This window comes from Lactuca serriola, chromosome 3, assembly GCF_051521515.1.
Source record: "Lactuca serriola cultivar US96UC23 chromosome 3, Lser_US96UC23_V15, whole genome shotgun sequence".
NCBI lineage: Eukaryota > Viridiplantae > Streptophyta > Magnoliopsida > Asterales > Asteraceae > Lactuca > Lactuca serriola.
In genome coordinates, this window is record NC_136410.1 from 64,794,365 (window position 1) to 64,815,964 (window position 21,600).

At 38.9% G+C, this 21,600-nt stretch overlaps 1 protein-coding gene across 1 annotated transcript; it reads right to left on the bottom strand.

Moving 5' to 3' along the window:
* Positions 1-18,380: 18,380 nt before the first annotated feature.
* LOC145092489 (ubiquitin domain-containing protein DSK2a-like) lies at positions 18,381-21,537 on the bottom strand. Its single transcript, XM_079030429.1, has 8 exons — positions 21,187-21,537; positions 20,025-20,774; positions 19,765-19,931; positions 19,563-19,676; positions 19,406-19,461; positions 19,083-19,111; positions 18,911-19,000; positions 18,381-18,815 (listed from the first exon to the last, which is right to left on the bottom strand). The coding sequence occupies exons 1-8, from the start codon at positions 21,425-21,427 to the stop codon at positions 18,667-18,669; spliced, it is 1,596 nt and encodes a 531-aa protein (XP_078886555.1). The 5' UTR covers positions 21,428-21,537; the 3' UTR covers positions 18,381-18,666.
* Positions 21,538-21,600: the final 63 nt, after the last annotated feature.

Genomic DNA, 21,600 nt, shown 5'->3' on the forward strand with positions numbered 1-21,600 from the left:
TATGTTGGCCTACAGCACAAAGCAGGACCCGCCTCAACCCAACCCCAGTCAACCAACCATGTGCACATAAACAAATAATCATATAGCAATTAATCAACAATTAACCGATCTAGCAGATCACATAACATAACATCATCCTAACCAGGATACCGACCTAACCGGTCACTAGCATATACCATCCTAACTACCAGGATGCAAACATAGCAAAGCAATAACATAACAACGATACCCGGATTACGATCCGATAAAGGGCCAACCTTGGTGCCTTAGACCCTGTCGATATAGTGAGGATAACTCACCTTGAAACTGCCGACTAAAGGGATAAGATCTCGCTGCTCCAACCTCTGATACGAACTTCACCACTGATCAATAACCAAAACACTGAACTCAATAATACCAAAATACCCCTGGAAAACAACTGGTCAACACATACTATCTCTACTCGCCGAGTCACCCCGATGACTCGTCGAATCCCTATGCTCCGAAACTCCCATAACACGACTCAACTCGCCGAGTTCCACAACTCTGAGTCTAATCGCACTCAACTCACTGAGTCATCCCTTGACTCATCGATTCACAGCTCAACCAGGAAAGGTTAGGACCTCACGACTAGACTCGTCGAGTCCAAGAACAGACTCGCCGAGTCCAAGGCTGTCTTCAACCAACTCGCTGAGTTGTTCTTCCAGCTCGTCGAGTTTCTGCCTATCTTCATGCAACTCGCCGAGTGCACCCACGTGACTTGCCGATTACCACTAGCTCTTAACCCATACAGAGGCTTTCTAAGCCATGCAGGGTCTCCAATCCACAAATTTACTCTTATACAAGCCATTCCTCACGTAAAGTTGCAAACTTTACGTGAATCCAAAGAGATCTAAGCATAAAACACTCTTGAACTAGGGCTTGGGACAAGAAGGCTTCACCAACAATTCAAAGACAAGAACTTTATGCTCTTTTGGATCATCACTACTCTAGATCTGAGGTAGCAACCTCGGATCCAACCTCCAAACTCAAGATAGCACTAGATATACTCCCAAAATCCCACAATTGATAGATCTAGATGGATAACAGCTCAAGCAACGAATCATTACCTCAAAAGAAGACTCCAACAGAAGAATAAGCCAAAACCTTGAAAAACGCCTTGCTCCAAGCCTCTTAATCTTCAAAGATCTCCTCAACAAACACTCCTTCAAGATCCAAATGCTCTCTAATTCTCTCACAAACGAATATTAGGGTTTCTGGACTTCAAGGGAGAGCAAAGAGGCTGGGGAGAGAGTATTATGTTCTTTATATAGGGCTCAACCCCCGGGATTAGGGTTTTCTCCATACAGCACCAAATCGCCGAGTCTAGCCACCGACTCGCCGAGTTGGCCACTTAACACGCGACCAGAATCACGACCCTACTCGCCGAGTCTACCTACGGACTCGCCGAGTCTACCTATGGACTCGCCGAGTTGACCATCCACATTTTCACTTTGAACCCTGAACTTGCACTCCTGAACTCGGGATGTTACAATTACGGTTACCGATTTCAACGCATTCCTATCTACTGTGATTCTCAAAGTGCCATTGCCATCTCTCACAACCCAATTCAGCACTCCGTGACGAAGCACATTGACATCCGGTACCATTTTATTAAAAATCATGTTCTAAATGGCAATATTGAACTTATTTTTGTTCCATCTGACGATGAAATTGTTGATGTCTTTACCAAGGCATTAGATGAAACCAAATTTAATGGTTTTCTAAACAAAATGGGTATGATGATGCCTGATCGTCAATTCTTTCAGGAGACATGTTCTCTTTGAGAGAAGTATTCAGAAGAAGTATATGCTCCGAACTCATTTATTTTGCTTCGGAACAATTTTTCCTCTAAATACACGGGATCCTTTTACTTGTCTCTTTTACTAATTATCCCTTAAGTTTCTTAAGCTGAACAGTTACTTCTCTTTTTCACGACGATCTGGATCGACCATCATCAGAATAATCTTCTCCGAAATTTCAAAAATGCTCCGGAAATTTCAAATCTTATTCGGAATTTCAAAAATGCTCTTGAATTTTCAAATTTAGTCCGGAATTTTAAACTTACTCCGGAACTTGCATAATCCATTTCGGAATTTTAAATGTGTTCCGGAAATTCAAATTGCTCTGGAATTTTCAAAATGTGCTCCGGAATTTTAAATTGCTTCGGATTTTCAAAATAAATTTCAAATCCTCTCCGGAAAATTTCTCACTCCGGAACTGCCTCAAAAGAATAAATTCAGAACTCTCCCTTGTACCTATCGGATCTTAGTCATCCCTAATTTACTCATCCGAAATACCAAAAGGTTTTATGATGAACCGTCAGCAACGGTTACTTTTCTGAATCCTTATCCCTTTCCCCTTGCTCCTCGAGCCATGACTGTACCATCTCTAAAAGCAAACATCGTATCGCCGGTTGCTATGTGCATTTACAACTTCGAACCACTCAACCTTTTACGTTCCTGTCACCTCAACCCCCAAAAAGGCATAAAATCATTTAATGCGACCCGTTTAACCTCGAATCCTCATCATTACTTTTTCAACCCGATCCATCTTCCCTTACCTATAAATACCCTCTCATATCCTCACTTTACCTCTTTACGCTCAGTCAACTGCAAATCTCCTAAAAACCCTCACCGTTCTTCGTGTTCTTCAAGCACTCATCACTCTTCAACAATGGAGCCCTCACAAAACCCAACCAAAACCGCTTCCACTCCCAGGAAATCGATCGCAAGAAAGAAGTCATCCAAAGGTTCTAAAGGTTCATCCTCTTTTGCAGATCAAGAACCCTTCCTAAGGGATACAACCCAACTGTTCTCTCTAAAACCATTAGACTATAATGAATCGATCAGAGTAACGATCGAGTTCATCGCTAATCACCTCATCTCCATCCCATTTACCAAAATTCCTGATCCACCACTACCACTTCATCATCTTCATCGTGCATTCACAAGTATCAAGTTTCAAGATGGAGCTCTGGAAACCACCATCATTGGAGATCGCTCCATTCCCATCTACAAATCGACGTTTCTCAAGGCGATTAGTGTCAAACCTAATCCCAAAGGTTTCAAAATCGTTAAACCAACGCCTGAAGAGTTCCAAACATTTCTGCGATACATTGGCTACACTCAAGACTATCGGGCAAAAGACTTCAAGAAAAGTGCTGTCTCTGGGCTATGGACTGCTTTAATGCATCTCATCATCCATGGTCTATCTGGCAAGCATGGAGGAACAGACACCTTGAGTAAGGATTGGCTGAATGTCGTCTTCAGCATCTACTCCGAACATGATAATGTCGTTGATCTTCCTGAAGTGTTATGGCAAGACTTCTGCAAGTTTGCCATTAAAAGAAAACCAAATGAAATTTCGAGCCCTAGATTTTGAGCTCTGACGATCGAACAAATCTTCAAGGAACTCAATGTCCCCATTCCGGTGAACACCATTCCTCCGGAGGTATGTATTTCTTTTAAATTCATTAAGCCTTATAGAATTCCGAACCAATCTTCATTTGGTCCGGTCAGACGACTTCCGGACCACATGTTGGCTGCCATCCCTTCCGAATCTCCTTACTAGAAACAAGACTTAGAGACTTTGGTTGTGTTTAACCCAACACAACCTGCCCCGTCTCTGTTGAACCCACTTCGGAAGAGGCCAACCCTGACATGTCCGGACCCAAACCCAAAAAATCAGCCAAGAGAAAATCTTCTCCCAAAAAGCCTAAATCCAAAAAGAAAACCAAAGTCAGTGCCTCCTCTCCACAGGACGGCACCCATGACATTCCGGCTGATTCTGGCCGTCCGCACACCCCCCTGCCCACTCATCCGAGGTACCCCTCGATGTTTCAACATCACATGCACACACTCACGGGGAGTCTCCACATAATCCACTCTCACCCTCCCAAAAGGGTGATGCAGGTGTCGAAAAAAGTTCCTTACAGCCCCCTGGAACACACCCACGTGTCAAGATTGATATTCCCATCATTTCTTCCACACGCACACACTCCGGAACCATTGTTTCGGACCCCAAGCATCTGGAAGGAGGAGTAGTCCCTCCCACTTCCGATGCCTCAACTGGTCTGATACCTGGAAGGACTAAAGGACGACCAGGGGTAAATGATCCTGATTGGACAGATTATGTTAACAGGGCCACTTCAAGGCGTACGGATCTCACCCGAGCTCAAGTGGAGTCCACTCTTATTTCCATTAGAAATAGGGCCATTCAGAGCAACTTGCCCTATACTCCTCCTACTGACGCTGAAGCAGATGATGCACTTACTTCCACGCAACCTCCTATCACCACTCCTGAAAGTGCCTTCCACATTGATCCGGAAGAAGAAATTTCCAAAGAAGTATTGTTGGACGACGAAGCCAGGCACATTCCGGAATTCACCTTCAAAACCTCTACTCACTTCCAATCCAAACCATCCGGTTCTAAGTCTGCATACGACATCGGATCCTCATCCTCCACCTCTCTGGATGATAACTCTCCCCCAAACCATCAGGAAGACGATGAAACCACCAAACCAGGTCCTTTAACTCATCCTCACTCTCACAAGTCCTCTCTATAACACTCCGACTCTGATTCAGAATCATCTGTTGGTGATTATGTTGATCCTTTTTCTCTCCTGGAGATCCGAACTACTGTCTCTGACACTATGGCCAAAGTGTCATCCGTTGAAAACTTTGTCACTCAACTGAACAACAAACTGGATCAACAACTCTCCGGACTCGACGCAAAACTTGATGTTATTCTCCACTCTCTCTCCAAATCATCCGGACCATCTGTTGCAGAAAGAGAAGCCTAGTTGGACCAATCAATCTTTCTCCGCCTAAAGCACATTGTTGAGCAAGTTGATTCCAAATATGACACTCTTGTCGATAACTATCTCAACACCATCACCTCCATGCTCAAAGTCCATGATGACTTGGTGACTGCTACCAATGAACTCATCAAGCAAACTCACATTCGCCATGAAAAGCAAATTCAAAGAATGGAGAAAGAGATTAAGCAAAAGGATGAAATGAACATGGTTATTCAACAAGTCCTCATCAAACTTCTTCGTTCAAATAGGAACATCGTTGATGTTCTGAACTAGAAGTTTGATGAGATGATTTCTATCCTCAGCACCACCTTCAAGCACCTTTCTGAGCAAGCTCCCACTGCTGAAGCCTATGATACTTTATCTCTTTAACTTACTTCAGGTCTTCAGAAAGTCTTCTCAAAGTTTGATGATCTCAAGGACTCTCTGTTCCTTGCACCGATCCGTAGGTTTACTGATGCAAGAGGGGGAGAAGGACCCAGTCAATCATGGAAGCCTCCTACTCCGTTCTCTCTCCGAGATGAAGAAGAGTTTGACGACGAAGAACTTCAGATTCTCTCTGGATCTCCTCCCATAAGTGCCAAAGAGGAAGCAAGTGATGATGAAAGCGAATATGTCCCTGATGACGCTCCTAAGAGCATCCTCTCTCTTCAAGCTCCCAAGTTGTCTATTCTAAAGGTCATTTCCGAAGATCAAAAAAGGATATGGTCTGCAGTCTCTTGGCCATCCTCACTTCCGGAAGTTTTTGAGCAAGCTGTCAAAATGGCTAAGGCCAAACCCTTCTAACCGTCCAAGCTTTCCGGGCTACTCCTTCAGTACAAACTCCTATTCCGGAACCCAAAATTGCTCCAATTGATCAGGACTCTCCACGCTGGACCCCTGATGATATTCCGGAAGAACCACTCCCAAATCTTACTCCGGAATTTACAGTTGATGAGAATATGAAGATGGTTATCTCTGCCATTCAAAAAGACAAAGGTAAGAAACCAATGACAATTGAACAAACAGCTTCGCACTCCGCACCTCCTCTCAAACACAAACAGGGGTGGTCTCAGGAGGAAACTAATCAAGCCTTTGAAGAAAGCATCCGGATTCAGGCTCTGAAAGATAATCCTGACCCACTGCGTGGGATATCTCCTCTTTCTCGTGAAGGCATCCCCCAAGATCACCAAATCATCCCAGTCATGTCCTATGACATTCTCACAAGTGATCTTGAACAACTGGATCTTCCCCTCTCTTGTGACAACCCAAGTTGTCCCGTTACATTTCCCCGTTACCGTTAACGGAATATTCCACTATATAAAAGTTCCGTTAATTAGAGGGCATCAATTTAATAAACATTCCATTTGATTACCTTTAACATGTCGTTAAGTCATGATAAAAGGAAATAAAAACACAGGACACGCATTTCCATTTATTTGGAAAATGTCAAGTTTCATTATTACAACCGCTAAATCGGGTGCGACCAAAAGCCCCGTTTAACGGCAGTATCGGGTAAAATTCCACTGAGCCCCGACTGTGAAACCTATATAAGGGTGAGTGGAGTCCATTGGAGACTTTTTACACACTCTCTCTAAACTCTCTCTCTAGACCCGTTTTCGCCCCGAATTCGTAACCAAACGCTTCCAAATTGTAAGTCCGCTTACCCTAGCTTATTCTAAACATAGTGATCCATGTTTATAGCCCAAAAATCATCCAAGAAGGCATGGTATAAGGAGTTTACGGCCCAGGAACATTCTAGGGCCGTAAACCCCTAAAATGGTGCCAAACATGCCTTTAAACTTGTCCGTAAGCTTGGAAATAATTAGGGGATATAGCCTAGGGGTGTTTAAACACTAAAATGCATGGATTTGGGACTCAAACAAGAGTTTACGGCCCAAGAACAAGCTTAGGCCGTAAACTCCTCAAAATTTTGTCAAAATGTCCCAAAAACACTCCCAAACTCATCCTAGGGCTTATTACATAATTTAGGGACTTATCCTCTTGAGTTTAGACCCTTGAAACACTTCAAAATGAATTATCAAAGGGAGTTTACGGCCCAGACAATGGTCAAGGCCATAAACACCCTTAAACATGCCCAAATTAATTGTTTTGTCCCCCAAATGGCCTTATATACTTACCATAAAATACTAGGAGGGGATTTAAGGGCTTAAACTCAAGAAAATGAGGGATTTCTTGGAGTTTACGGCCCAAGCATTTATCTAGGCCGTAAACTCCCCAAAACCCCCTCAAATGTTGGTTTTAATCACCCAAAATAGCATCAAACATCATAGAAAAATTCTAGAAAGGCAATAGGGACTTTAAACTTCACAAAACACTAAGGGTGAGAGTTTACGGCCGTAAACTCCCTTGGGAGAGTTCCTAGGCCGTAAACTCCTATAAAGTGCCCTTAGGAGCCTTAAACCCACTCATGCCTTTTAGGAAAAGTGCTTGGAATAATTCTATGAACAAGCTAGAAGCATCAAACACCCAAGAATATGACCTTGGGATTTTACGGCTGTAAACTCCCTTAGTTTGGGCCGTAAACTCCTTGTTTGGTCCATGTTGATGCTTTAAATCCATTTACACACTTGATATTTGAGTTTAGCAAAGTTCCACAGCTGATAGGAGACCCTTAGCACCCTTAAACGCTACCCGGGACCCCAAACACTCAACCAAAAGTGTTTTCCGCTCCTTTGAGTGTGTATAATTGTTTAATTAGTATATAATATGCTAATTGTATGTGAACATATGTTATCATATGTTAAATAGGTCATAGTGTGTGTTCAAGTCCTTGCGTGACACCGAACGCCCAAACGGCACTTCCGTCGGACCTACTTACACCAGGTGAGTTCATACCCCTGAATGAACCTTTTAAATGCTTTTAAATGTTTTACAGGGGGGGATTACAAGTTAAACATGCCAGTTATCATATCAATCACATGTGATTGATAACCCGCATGCACTAGATTTTGCCACTGTACACTGTTTTTACTGAGTAGGACGTTATAACGCTTTTCAATTGTTTTAAAACTCTTACTTATACCTTTTAAACTAAATTCATTCTAAACTGGTTTGTGAAAGATTTTCAAACATATTTTACAAAAGAATACAATGTGTGAAATTTTCTATTCGTAAAGGCTTTTCATTAAGATTCCTTTTCACGTATATATTTACTTTAAGTTACTGCCACTTCGCTTATACTTATTTTATACTCCTACTCAGTAATGCTTTCACTTATGCCTGAAGTCACTTATACCTGATGACACTTATACTTATTCACACTCTTACTTAGTGATACGAGTCTACTTCACTTATACTTGATACGCTGTTACTTCACTTGTGGTCATCTCCACTTCGCGGTGCGCTTATACTTATTCGACACTTATACTTCACTTGCGACCGCTCTTACTTCACTTAGTGCCGTCTCTACTTCGCGATGCGCTTATACTTATTCGACACTTATACTTCACTTGTGACCACTCTTACTTCACTTGTTAGACACTCCTACTTCACGAGAATCACTTTTACTTGATACCCACTCGAGCATAGTTAGATGTATGTTTGTGCTTGTATAGACGCATATAAATAATGGTTGAAGGACTTAGGAAGGTTTGCCCGCCCTATTTCCTTATCTTCGTTGAGATGTGGTCTGGTGGGATCGGATATCCATCTGAAGGTCGTTTGATTCATTAGTTATATACTATGTATACAAGCTTAGACATACGGGTTACTTCAGCCAATTCAGTTAAGAGTCTCTACCTCTATTTTATACTTTCATTAGAAACCCACTATTAGGAAGTCTCTACCTCTAGTTCAACACTTTCATTAGAAACCCACTATTTGGGATGCATCTTCAGGACACGGCCTTCTCCGTCGTCTAGTTGGTAACCAGAGTCTCCTGTAGGGAGAGCGGACATTGTGTGTATAGATCTATACGGGATTGACACCCCTGCACCCTGACTGCTAGCTACAGTCCACGGCTCACCAAGCCAAGGGGTGACAAATTTCACATTATATAGACGCTTGTAGGGCGTCTGGTACTCTAGTGTCGGTTAGTATGGTTACGAGTATCCCGGGTTACCTTATAATTCATGGCTTTAAGGTAACGGTATTTTCGTCAGCAATTTACACTGTATGCTGATGTCGCTTTTCAGAGTCACACTGTTTTGACCTTGCTAGACGTATCTTTCATTTGATATTGTCTGGGGTCTGTAGTCTCTGTTTTGACCTTGCTAGACGTATCTTTCATTTGATACTGACTGGGGTATGTAGTCTTTGTTTTGACCTTGCGAGATGTACTTTTCATTTAGTATCGTCTTCGGTCTATATTCACTGTTTTAGACCTTACCAGCTGTACCTTTCATTTGGTACCTTCTGGGGTCTGTATCTCCCCTTTGTTAGACTGAACCAGGCGTGTCGTTAATTCGATACCCTCCTGGAGTCTATGATTCTTTGCCTTAGTCAGCAGTCCTCACTGCTGAGGCATATGTTATTCCCTGATGTCTCTTGCTTTCTTTAATAATCAAATTCAGTATTTTGATAATAATAGCAATTAAGGGAAAACTACCACTTACCACAATACACTGAAACAGTCTTGGTCGAAGGCTGCTTTATTTAAAGAAAATATAGGATTTTCTGGAAAGAACACTGATGCACTGAAAACACTTAAACTACTACTTATTAAAGTTATTTGACTAAATGACACTAAATACTTATGAACTCACCAGCATTTGTAAAAATGTTGATACTCGCTTTTCAAATAACTTGTAATCTCAGGTCAGCAATTAGACAGGTACATCCCCGGAGCTGCTGATGAAGATGGCTTAAGTACCTTGCTGCACTTTATATATGTTGCTTGTATTACTTTGATACTATGTAATGTAATCATGTAAAATTATTACTATTAATGCAATGTTTTGTTGTACTTTGATTACTATATGCATGTGTTGTGATACTTGACATGACGTCATCCACCCCAGAACGTTTCCGCCGTTCCGGTTTTGGGGTGTGACATCTCTCCCTACAGCAAATATTACACCAAGTGTGCTCCGCTCCATTCCACAGATCCTCCTGAAGTAATCATCCGAACAGAAAGAGAAAGACTTGATACGTTCTACTCTAAGAATGCCTTGCCATTCAAGGACGTATGGTCAAATAAGAGGATCACTCAGGTCTCGGGCTTCGGAAGAAAAATCCTGGTAAAGTTTGAACTGAACTGTCCATTGTTCCGGTTTCATATTTTCCGGAACAGACCTATTCCCTGGACTCTTACCGATGCGGATTTCCCTTCCATGAATCCGAACGATATTCTTACCTTAGCTGCATACTTCAGAGAAAATCAAAGGGATGACCTTAGTATGGGAGCCTATCATGCTGCTCTAAGCTTCTTAAAAGATTATGTTGCAGAGTTCAGCCGAAGAGACTTTGAAGTTTCTCACCTCTACGGAACAGAACAATTTGTTCCGAAAATTGACTTCATCCTTCCGGAAGCTGAACTCCTTGCTGATGGTCCCATTGAAGAGCATGTTCTGGCGTTTGTCTACACTACAAGAAAAACAAACAAGAAGGATTGCTTCCGAGTTCTAGACAAACACCTGATCCCTACCAAAGCTCTGAAAAAGTTTATTTCGCGTGCATCCAAGTCTAATGCTCCGGAACACATTAAGGAAAAGTTTGTGAGTCAGCTGACATGGTACGTTGAAGTCCGAGAATGGCTGTTTCGAGCCTACACCTTCATCAAGGAAGAAATGAACTAAACTTGATGGATTGCTAAGTTCACTTAGGGGGAGATTGTTGGAACCTGAAAGTGAACCTCTAGCAATCCTTGATAATAATTCTGAAGTGTATTTGGTTCTGAAGAGATAGGTGCTCCGGAAGCTGCCCGGAGTTGAAGATAAGAAGTAATGGAGAAAGGAGAGAAGAAACCCATTTTGGAGTATCTCTCACGTCCGGAATGCTTGCAGATTCAAAGGATGCTATTTTGTATTTTTTTTCATTTATTATATTTGTATTGATGTAATGTCTCATAGGACTTAGCTTTTTGTACTCATAGACAATTAGAATGTCAGAAATAGTTCTTTTGTCCAGTCCTATGTAAGTTACTTGGTTAATTCGCTGTAATACTCTCTCCTATATATAGGAGCATTCAATACAAGTCAATGACGGATATTTTCTCTCACTTTTGGCATTTATCTTTATCACATCAAAAACATTCTACTTGTTCATTTATTGATTTTTCCTTGATCATTATCTACTTATTCATACTTAATGTCTTGATCATTTGTTGAACTAATTATCTAAGACTTGACTGGTCTTTCCAGCCTTGACTTGAACATCCATTTGCAAGCAGACATTGATCTCAAACATTCACTCAAGGTTTGAGTTCTCAAACCTTGTCCCTACACAAAGATCTTGTTCTCTCACTAATGTAGACATAACATAAGTAATTACATACAATTATGACTTTAAAGATTAGAAAGTACCTTTGAGCTTTTTTTTAATTGATTCAGTAAGAGTGTAATTGATGGGCAAGGCTTGTAATCAGGTCATGAACTACCTTTAATCTTTAAATTGTATATTCTCTCCATAACATACAATCTAATATCCTCTAACATGGTGATGATTGGCTTTTTCCTAGCATCCCTTATCACACTATTGAAGCTCTCAGATAAGCCATTCTCCACTACATCACATATCTTTCCCTCTTGAAAAAATGCTCTATTCCAAGATTTGGGGTTTGTTTCCATAAGATAAGCAAAGGCTGTAGGGTTAAGCACTTCAATCTCCTTCATGACAGCATTGAATAAAGGCCTAGTGGATGCCTTGCTTGCCTTCCAAAACATGGTTTCATAATGCAGACCACTGAATCTTTTCCTAAAGTTGGCAACAATATGCCTTGCACACTACCTATGTTCAACAGTAGGCAGTATTTCCTTCACAGCCTCTAACAGCCCCTATGCAACAATGATAACATGTTATATAAAATGAGACTAGAATTTATTAAATTAGGAAGTAAAACAACTTACCTTATGCTGATCTGAAATGAATGTTATACCAAAACCATTATCCAGTTGAAGGTCATCTCTAAGGTTTTCCAAAAACCATTTCCAATTTTCTTTTTTCTCTACACAGACAACTTCCCATGCAATTGGAAATATGTGATTATTGGCATCTCTTCCTACAACACATATTATCTCTCCATTACATAATCCCTTTAAGAAACATCCATCTAAATTTATAACCTTTCTGCAACTCTCTCTCCACCCTTGCTTAAGCCCATCAAAACACAAGTAAAGTTTGCTAAAATAATTCTTACCATCTGGCATAGAATTGACATAAATTTTGACTGTTGATCCTGGATTTGATCTTCTAATCTCCTCACCATATGACCACAACTTTGCATAGTGCTCCACTAGTGTTCCTTCAATCAGTTCAATTGCATACTTCTTTGCTCTTCTACACTGTCCCATACTCACATCTATACCAACTTTCTCTTTAACCTCATCCCTAAGTAGCCTCACACTAACCTTTTATTTCTGTAAGAATTGTGTTGTGTGATGGGTACCTATCCATGAATAATTCACAACTGAACCTAACTTGAAGTTTCTTGCACAATTATGCTCATTTATGAGACTCTTTATCTGGAAAGACTTTTCCTCACTCGTCCAAGACGCCCACATCCTAAACTTGCGCTGCCCAGAACAACATTTCACTAATAGTCTCCTACTATCATTTTTTTTGTAACATAAATGTTAACCATTTGCTACAGCATAGTTACACATCATATGTTTCAGTTGTTTAGGACTCACAAATCTCATACCTAATACATGTTTTTGCTTTTTCCAATGAACTTTCTCATTGTAAATAGCCTGGTCAGTAGAAATTACATCATCTTCTTGTGGTGGATCATATGTATCTTCACGAGGTGGAATGTGGGGGGTGACTTGCTCCTTTGGGCACAACTTACTCAGAAACTCATCATCCTTTGTCTTGTTCATAGGAATGTGCTCATCAGGTTTACTGTCCACTTCCATGTGAATGACATCATCTTGCTCACCTTGCAAATCCTCGTTTGGACCTAGGATATCATCCATACCACCATGTAGATCTTGCATGTCGATTCCATCATCCATATCTATACGACTGTGAACTTCTTCATGATCTTCATTTGCACCAGATAATTGGTCTAAAGAACTGCCAACTTCTGCTTGCTCTTCAAGAATCTATTGATATACATTAACACCAAGATGGTCCATATATACATTGATTACACAATCAGAAGCATACCCTACTTCGAACAGTTCCATGTAATCCATGTCATTCGCGATTAACCTTAATCCATCAAGAAAAACAATATCGGGATGCAAAAGTACACATTCACACATATCTCACATGCGAATCTTTCAAGGAACTTGACAAATTCCTTCTTGTCCATTCCAGCAAAATCAACATCATCAAACCTTTGCTCTGCTCCATTTGCGTAAGTAATAGAGGGGTACCTGGTAAAATTCCAGCAAAATGTAGATAAATCTTCATGAAAACGGCCATAGCAACAACAAAGTTCCCCGATTTGAATGACTAACACTTGAAGAAAAGGATAGGACCGAAGAACATATCAACAAAAAATTTCGATGCGGGGAAGTTAAAGAAGAAATTTTTAGAAAGGGACAGTTGAGGGGTTTAAACGTACAGTGTCTCTCATTAACTCCTATGCACACGTGGCAATGACATGGACTAAATTAATCTATTTGGATATGTGGTGGAAATAAAAAATTGCTAGGTAGGATGGGTTCACCGGGTGGCCCATTCATTTTTCCAATAATGCCCTTTTAAAATAATAAATAACAAGTTTATGCACTTAAAATGCAAAAATTAGTCACGAGGGACCATTTAAACCATTATACGTAACTTTGTTAACACCCATTCTGTAAATGGTCAAATTACCAAATATGATAACACCCACTATTATTTATTTATTTATTTATTTTTATTTTTTTTGGTGTTTTTAATTCCTATCGTTCTAATTAGTTTTATTTTTTAATTTATGTCATAATATTTTTTAAAATACATATAAATTAAATTAAATACTTAATTAAACATATCATTTTAAAAATAAAAAAGATATTACGAAGGAAAAAAAACATTGACCGAAAACCAATGTTGTAAAAATCTCGATTAGGTCCCGATTAATCCCTAGGCGCTACTCGACCGATTAGAGAGCGCCTAACGATTAATCTATACATACAAAATGACTCAAACAGTAGAACCCGATGAAATTGTAACACTTAGAAGAAGATATATATCAATAGAAACTATTTGAGGTATGATTAGTGTTGTATCTATCATATTAACCTATTTTGTTATGATATTAGTGGTATCTATGAACTTTTATATGATATTAGTCCAATTTAATTTTTTAAAATCTAATAAATTAGCAATTAATGGTCCCCGATTAATCTCCGTCTAACCGATTAGTCCCTTAACCCTAGTCCACCGACTAGCTAACGTCGAGCGATTTTTACAACCTTACCGAAAACATATGATAGTCCTAATAATTTTAAAAATATAAAATCAATACAATATTATTCTCCTAAATACATCCGCTCGATCTTCGCCTTCATTTTTCGGAGCACCTCCGTCCGTCTCGGTGGCATATTTAGTTTGAAGAATTGTCAAATCTTTCGCAATGTGATCTTCCTTGGCTTCACAACGAAGGAACTCAAAATGCTCTCATTGCAACTCATATCTTTTATGCACGATTTCGTTGTGATCCTTAAATTTTTGTTTCATTTCTGCTTGCTCTCGACGTCTACTTTCTCCTTCCTCCGCATGTCATTGAGCCTGTCTCGCTTTGTCGCAACCTATCGGTCGTCAAGGTCAGGGAGATCTCTTCGATGTCGTTGAAGTCGTACGGTATCTCATACGTGTACACATTGAGGTCGATGTTTGTGTGTGCATCCGAAACGTCGACCGAACCCGATCCGCGAGATCTCTTCGATTGTTGTTTCGTAAATGTGTCTGTTTTATTCCATCTTGGGTCTTTCTTGACAATCTATCAAATCTTTTTGTGCTCGAAAACGTGACCCATCTCGACATGATATTGGTCCATCGCTGCTCTATAAACATCAAAATTGGTCGCATCATTTTGCTTGTGCGATGAAAGTTTGTTGTAGATGAAATTGAATTCGGTGCACTTCGTGCTTATTTGATTCCATTTGCTCCTCAACATATCGTGATTGCGATAATTTGCATCCTTCTTCAAAATGGTCCGGAATTTCTCGATCACAACTACCCAAAAAGCAACGTTCTCATATCGTTTCCTTAAGTGGGATTTTTTATATGTCCCACACCATGACACCGTTAACGCGTATTCTTCCTCTGCAATTTACCATGTTGGAGGTTCATCTTCCAATTGCTCCACCGTAACCGCTTTCCCTTTCTTTCATGTTCTCCCTTTGTTGGCCGTTTTTTCGGATCCCCCCCTCCCCCCCCCCCCCCGGCTTGTGTCTTGGGTACCGTTTCTTGCGTAGGTGGTGGTTGTGTGGTATTTTGTTGCATTATAGCGAATGTGTTAAAAAGGTTTTGTAGAAGGGTTGTAAGGAATTGTGGTAGGGGTGAGGCGGGATTGAAAAAGTTACCTTTAGTGTTGAGGATGTTCGTGTACAACTCGTATTGTGCAAAACCAAGAGGCATAGATGTATTTGTGTTTGGAGGAGGAGTGTTGGGGTTTTGATTCATAGTGATGGAATGAGAAATTGTTTGATGATTTAAAATAAGATGAGAGAAATAATTTGGATTGCACGTAAAAAATAAAGTTAGATATGTATATATAGGTGTAAAAATTAGAGTTAAAGTTGAAAAAATAAATTTGGTTTTTTTTTTTTACATTTTGACCGTTTTTAAACGGTTCAATATATTACCGTTGCGACATTCGATCGAAATTAACCTGTTTCCAATCATTACCATACAAACGCGAAGTAACGTAACGTCGGATAACGCCTGCCGAGGGCGGTGTAGCCGACGTTAGGGGTGTTCATAACTAGATATCCGAAAATTTGGATACCAAATCGGATATCCGAAAATTTGAAATTTTGTTAAAATCTGAAAAACATATGAAGTTTTTAAGTTAAAAATACATATTTTTAAATTAGAAAGGAATATGAAGTAATATAGGTATTTAATTAAGGGTATTATCAACATGTTTTAGTTACTAAAATTCATATCATAAGACATATGTGACTAAAATAACAAATAATGTATAAAATAAAATCAAAATTTTCGGATATCGGATATCCGAATTATCCGAAAAATCTGAAAAGCACTATCCAATTCCGATTCCGAAAAATTGGATATCCGAAATTTCGGATATCCGATTTTTCGGATAATTCAAATTCGGAATTTCGGATACAGATATTTTTGAACACCCCTAGCCGACGTTATACCGGTTTTTTTGAGTGCCACATCGTATTAACGGGAAATCTCATTACCCGCTCTCACTGGTCTGAACATTTATGTTATATATGTGGGGCTACTTGAGAGGTATTGTTAATCTCAGTATATAATCGTATCCAAATTCGGTCTTTATCCTTTTTGGTACCCAAGTTAAATAAATAATCATTAGGTTTGTGGGTCTTTTGGGTATAAGACAAACAGGGAACAAGCTGCGTTAGTAATACTTTTTGTATGGTAAAGTCAATTCTTTTGAAGATTACATTCGTAGATCTAGTAACATTATTATGTATGATTCATTGTACTCTATTAAGAAGTTTTACTAGACATATCTCGTGATAAAATCAATTCTTTTGAAGACTACAACCATATCGTGCATGGATTTGAACCCCAAGAGTTCGTTACAATGAACTCCATGCTCTCCAAAACAGATAACATGCCTTATGGCACACCAGACATATCTCGTCATCTAGAAATATTGGGATCATAAGTCAATATTTAAGGATAGTACATTACTCCACATGATACATATGTTGGCTAAGTCCATCTATAGGGATAACTAGAAGAAAATTTTGAGTATGTGGTGCACGTAAACACTGAAAAACTGCTTTCTGCCGAGCCATCATGTCAAAATGCACTTTCATGTCTTGAACAATTTAACTAAAAATGGCATTCGCCAATGTATTCTAAGATTTAGGGGGGTGTCCTTAGTAAAAATTGTTAAGGTCAATGTTCGGGAGCTTGTTACGAAGAGAAGCCAAGGCACAAACATAATCAGAATACATACCACATATGTCTCTATCTAGTAAGATGTGATCTTGCAACACCCAATATTGGGTCCTTAATGCAACAAAAGCATATGAGGTAGTCTCTAGTGCCGAGTACAAATTCAAACCACCAAACATAATGGGTATCGTGTATTTCATTTATGATTTTAATAGGTTAAAATTTGACCATAAATTTTTTTATTTCTTAAAACTTGATTATTATCCGAATAAAAAAAATCTATTTTTTAATCATTTCAATTCCAATAATATCAACAAGTTTAATTTCTAAGACCAACTTCAACCTTACCACTAAATATTTCACTATTTTTGTGTAAAACAAAAATTCATTTTAATTCCAACCACACACTAGAAAAATTACACTAAAACATATTTTAATACTATAAAATATAAAACAATAATTATAAAAACTAAAAAACAATTAAAATAACCATTTTAAAGGAAAAAATGGTTTTGTGTTATAAATAGTTGTCTCTATATATAGAGCCATATTTCTTCCCACAAAAATAAAATCTCTTTAGTGGTTGATCTTTATAACACAAAAATAAAGGTCAAAAATAAAGGTCTATTGAAGATGGTCTAACAAATATTACATAAATATAATCATCACCATACAGAAATTATGGCATCCGAATTTCATAATAAACTAATCAAGGTCGTAATGCAGTAATTAAAAACAATATCACTTATTTTCATTTTCATTTTAAAAAGTAAGCAGTAGTTACATAACAAACTTTCTATTTCTAATTTCACATACAATATTGTAAAATAATTATAAAATCATATATATTAATAATATAAATATAAATATTATACAATATAAATGGCTTGGGGACGGATAAATGAGATCGGGTAATCAGACGAATATAACTCTAATATCATAACAAATACTAAACCCACAAAAATTTTTTAGAAGAAATCTCATACTCGATCTCATAACGTCCAACAAATGTATTTTTGTCATCCCAAATGGTATATTTGTAGGTGAATGCACTAATATTGGATATTTTAGTTGAAGAACATCAATGTTTACCGATTAACTAAAAATGTGGGTTTCGTTTACTTTTAATTGCACATTATAACTCGTTTGTCTTTGGATTATGGAACCACGAATTTTAATTTATAATACTTTTTTTTATATGGGTTGGCTACCAACAATTGGCTGTAAAACTATAAGACCAACCATAATAATTAAAAAAAGTTGAACCAACAACTTGTAAATTTACAAGTTGGGTCGAAAAGGATTCGAGTAAAAAACTCCCACAACAGGGAAATGAACCTTTTTCAAATCATTTCAAAGATGAGTAAATCCATAAAGGAAAGGAAGATGATAAAAACAGCAATAAACTATGAAATATGTTTGTACATAAACATCAAAAGATTTGTTCAAGGGAGACCAATAATTTAAACTCCACCAACCATAATAATTCTTTCTAGTCTGTTCATTATTCACACTCCCACCACCCCAACCCCTCAAACCACAAAATCCAACATCCTTCCCTCCCTCCCTCCCTTTCTTTGTCCACAAAGAATACTTTAAAGAAAAAACCAACTAACATTACATGCCAACAGGTCATCCTTAAATAAAACAAAAAGAATGCCACATCATCACCATCATGGACCAAAGTTCCCCAAAAGTCTCTCAACAGCAGCATGAACATTGCCCGAAGTAGCACGTAAAGCCCTAATATTCTCTTGCACATCAAAGAACCCCATCTCCTGAAGTTGAGACAGTTGAGTTGCATAAAGTTGCTCTGGTGCCACTGCAAATCAAAAACAATCATCATCATCATCATCATCATATATAAAAAAAAGTTGAGGGGTAAAAACGTAAATTTACAAAAAGAACTTGACTTACCATCAGGGACATTTGGGACTCCCATGCCACCAGCTCCAAGTCCACCAAACATACTCATCAACATGTCTAATCCCATATTGTTTTGTGATCCTGCAGAATATAAACTTGAAATAATACTAAAATGGCATATGATTTATAAAAATTATTAACAATGGAGGTTTCTAGTTAGTACCAGGAGAAGCACCAGTCTGAGTAGGATTCCTGAAACAGAAAAATTAATGGATTCAGCACTTAAAATTGAAGAATATTGTGAAACTTGTTTTTTGAAATGGAAGGTTAAAATGGTCATTTAGAAAAAGAAACAGGCCTCATGTAATCAACAGTTTATCCAGACTGACAACATCAGTAACCCTTCAGCTACTTTACCAATTCATGACTGAATAATAGTTACATTCAAGTGATTCTTTTTTACTTGATACACAAATACCAACATAACTGGATCATTTTGGCACTTAAATCAAATCAGTAAAAAAAAAAAAATTGATTTCCACTTACAAAGTTGATTGTGGTTGATTAAGCTGAGGTAGAAGCTGCTGTAAAGACATCATTTGCTGTATAAAATAAATCATGTTATCATCAAACTCGAAATTCCATCAGTCAAAGACTCAAAGTCAACAAAAAACAAACCAAAATTACTCCACAATTTGTATACCTGCATCATTTGAGGTGAAGTTAACTGACGAAGCACCTCTGGATTCTGCATCATCTCCCTCAACTGAGGGTTAGAATCGAACATACTGCGAAGTTGAGGGTTTTGACTCACAATCTACAAATTCATATCACCAAATACCATTAAAAAAAATTTATAAAAAACTCCAACACCTCAACTATAGTGTATATCATGTTTAACATACCTGCTCCATATACTGGGGATTTGAAAGCAAGCTTTGCATCATCTGAGAAACAGCTGGATTCTGCAACAGCTGGCTCATGTCCGGCATGCCACCTGTCCTGTCTGCCCCTGGTAAACCAAGACCACCTAACCCAGATACATTCGGTGCCCTTGTTGGCTGAACACCACCTAATCATTTTCCATAAATTCATTACAAGATATAAGATAATAGTTTTAGAAAAGAAAAAGTCTTGAATGTGAAGTTTATAATGTCTTTTATACCAGCAGGGGCACCCCAAGGGTTAGGAAGTGGGTTAGAATTAGGAGCTGCAGAGCCTGGAGTTGTTTCAGGGTTGTTGTTGTTGTTGTTGTTAACATTAACAGCAGGACCCTGGTTCCCAAGTAAGGCTGCAAACGGGTTAGAACCAGGATCATTTGTGGTTCCACCAGTTGTTGTGGCATTCAAGAAAGGTTCTTGAACATTTTCATACATACGTCTAAGCATGTTGAAGCCTTCAGGAGATGATTCAATGTTACTCATGGCCCTATCAGTGTTACGCATCATCTCACGCATAAGTTCAGGGTTCCTTGCAGCTTCAAGTGTCTGTCTTAAAATTGCAGGGTCATTCAAGATATGAGCAAGCTCAGGGTTTCTGTCAATGATTTCACGCATCTGAGGATTGCTCATGATCATTCCACGCATGATTTCAGGGTTGTTTAAGATGTTTTGAACAGCTGGCATGTTCATCATGTCTCTCATCATGTTTGGGTTTTGGGTTAGTTGTTGCTGAACTTGTTCGAATTCAGGTAGTCCAGACCCAAAGGGTGCACCAGAGCCACCAAGTCCACCAAAACCAAGGCCAGGAAATAGGGGTGCACCTGAGCCAGGTCCTCCTAAGCCCAGCCCTTCATTGGGAACACCACCTTGAGAACCAAGTGATGGAGTATTAGGGTTTCCAATGGCAGGAGGAGCATCAGCTGGAGCAGGAGCAGAACCACGCACCATGTGAATTGTATGATCTGCCTGCAACCCTACAACACGAGATAGAAATATGGATGAAAACTTTGGTAGTAAACTAATATCATCAACAGTTTGTAGTATTAATCTTCTAGGGTTTGTTTTAGGAACATTAAATCCTTATCTTAGGGGAAGAAAACTGAAAAGTATTCACTTTGTCTTCAAGTGAAATTACAGCTTTTGTTTGGTCGTAAGGGACGAACGGAGTATTACATACAGAATAGTAAACATGTTAGATCAAGGTTACCGCTTTTGTTAGATTTGCAATGTATGAGTATATGAAGAACTATAGAACAGTTTCAGGCAGATAGCCTCTTTTTTTGCAACATCGACACTTAATCGCATAATCGTCAACAAATTATACCAGATAAATTCGATAACATCTTCGCAAATCGAATAACGGAATTGATTAAGAAAAGTGTTTACCGTAACTATCTAGGGTTTGATCATCCTTGAGGATTCTTCCTTTATAAATCAACCTCTGTTGATTGGCAGGGACATCGCAGTTTTGAGCCAACAGATCTTTGAAATCGACGACGGTTGATCCGAGGCTCGCTCGCACCGAGAACTTATTGCCGTTAGAGCATCGGATGTTGAGGGCGATTTCTGCATCGCCACCGTCAACGGTGGAGACACCCGTTTGAGTTGACTCTCCCTCGACACCCATTAAACAAAAACCCTAATACTAGAAACGGAATCCGCAATTCCACATAAACAAACCGCGATTGAAACGAAGTACTATAAAAGATTTGTGAATTGAGATGGAGAAGATATAGATGAGTTGCCAAATCGGTTGATTTATTATTAAATTAAAAGGGAAAAAGGGTCAAAATCGGTGAG

Coding starts and splice junctions, on each gene's coding strand:
- LOC145092489 (XM_079030429.1), bottom strand. CDS start 21,427: ATGGGTGTCGAGGGAGAGTCAACTCAAACGGGTGTCTCCACCGTTGAC. Junction 19,677..19,764: donor ATCCCCAGTATATGGAGCAG/GTATGTTAAACA, acceptor ATGAATTTGTAG/ATTGTGAGTCAAAACCCTCA. Junction 19,462..19,562: donor CTTCACCTCAAATGATGCAG/GTATACAAATTG, acceptor TATTTTATACAG/CAAATGATGTCTTTACAGCA.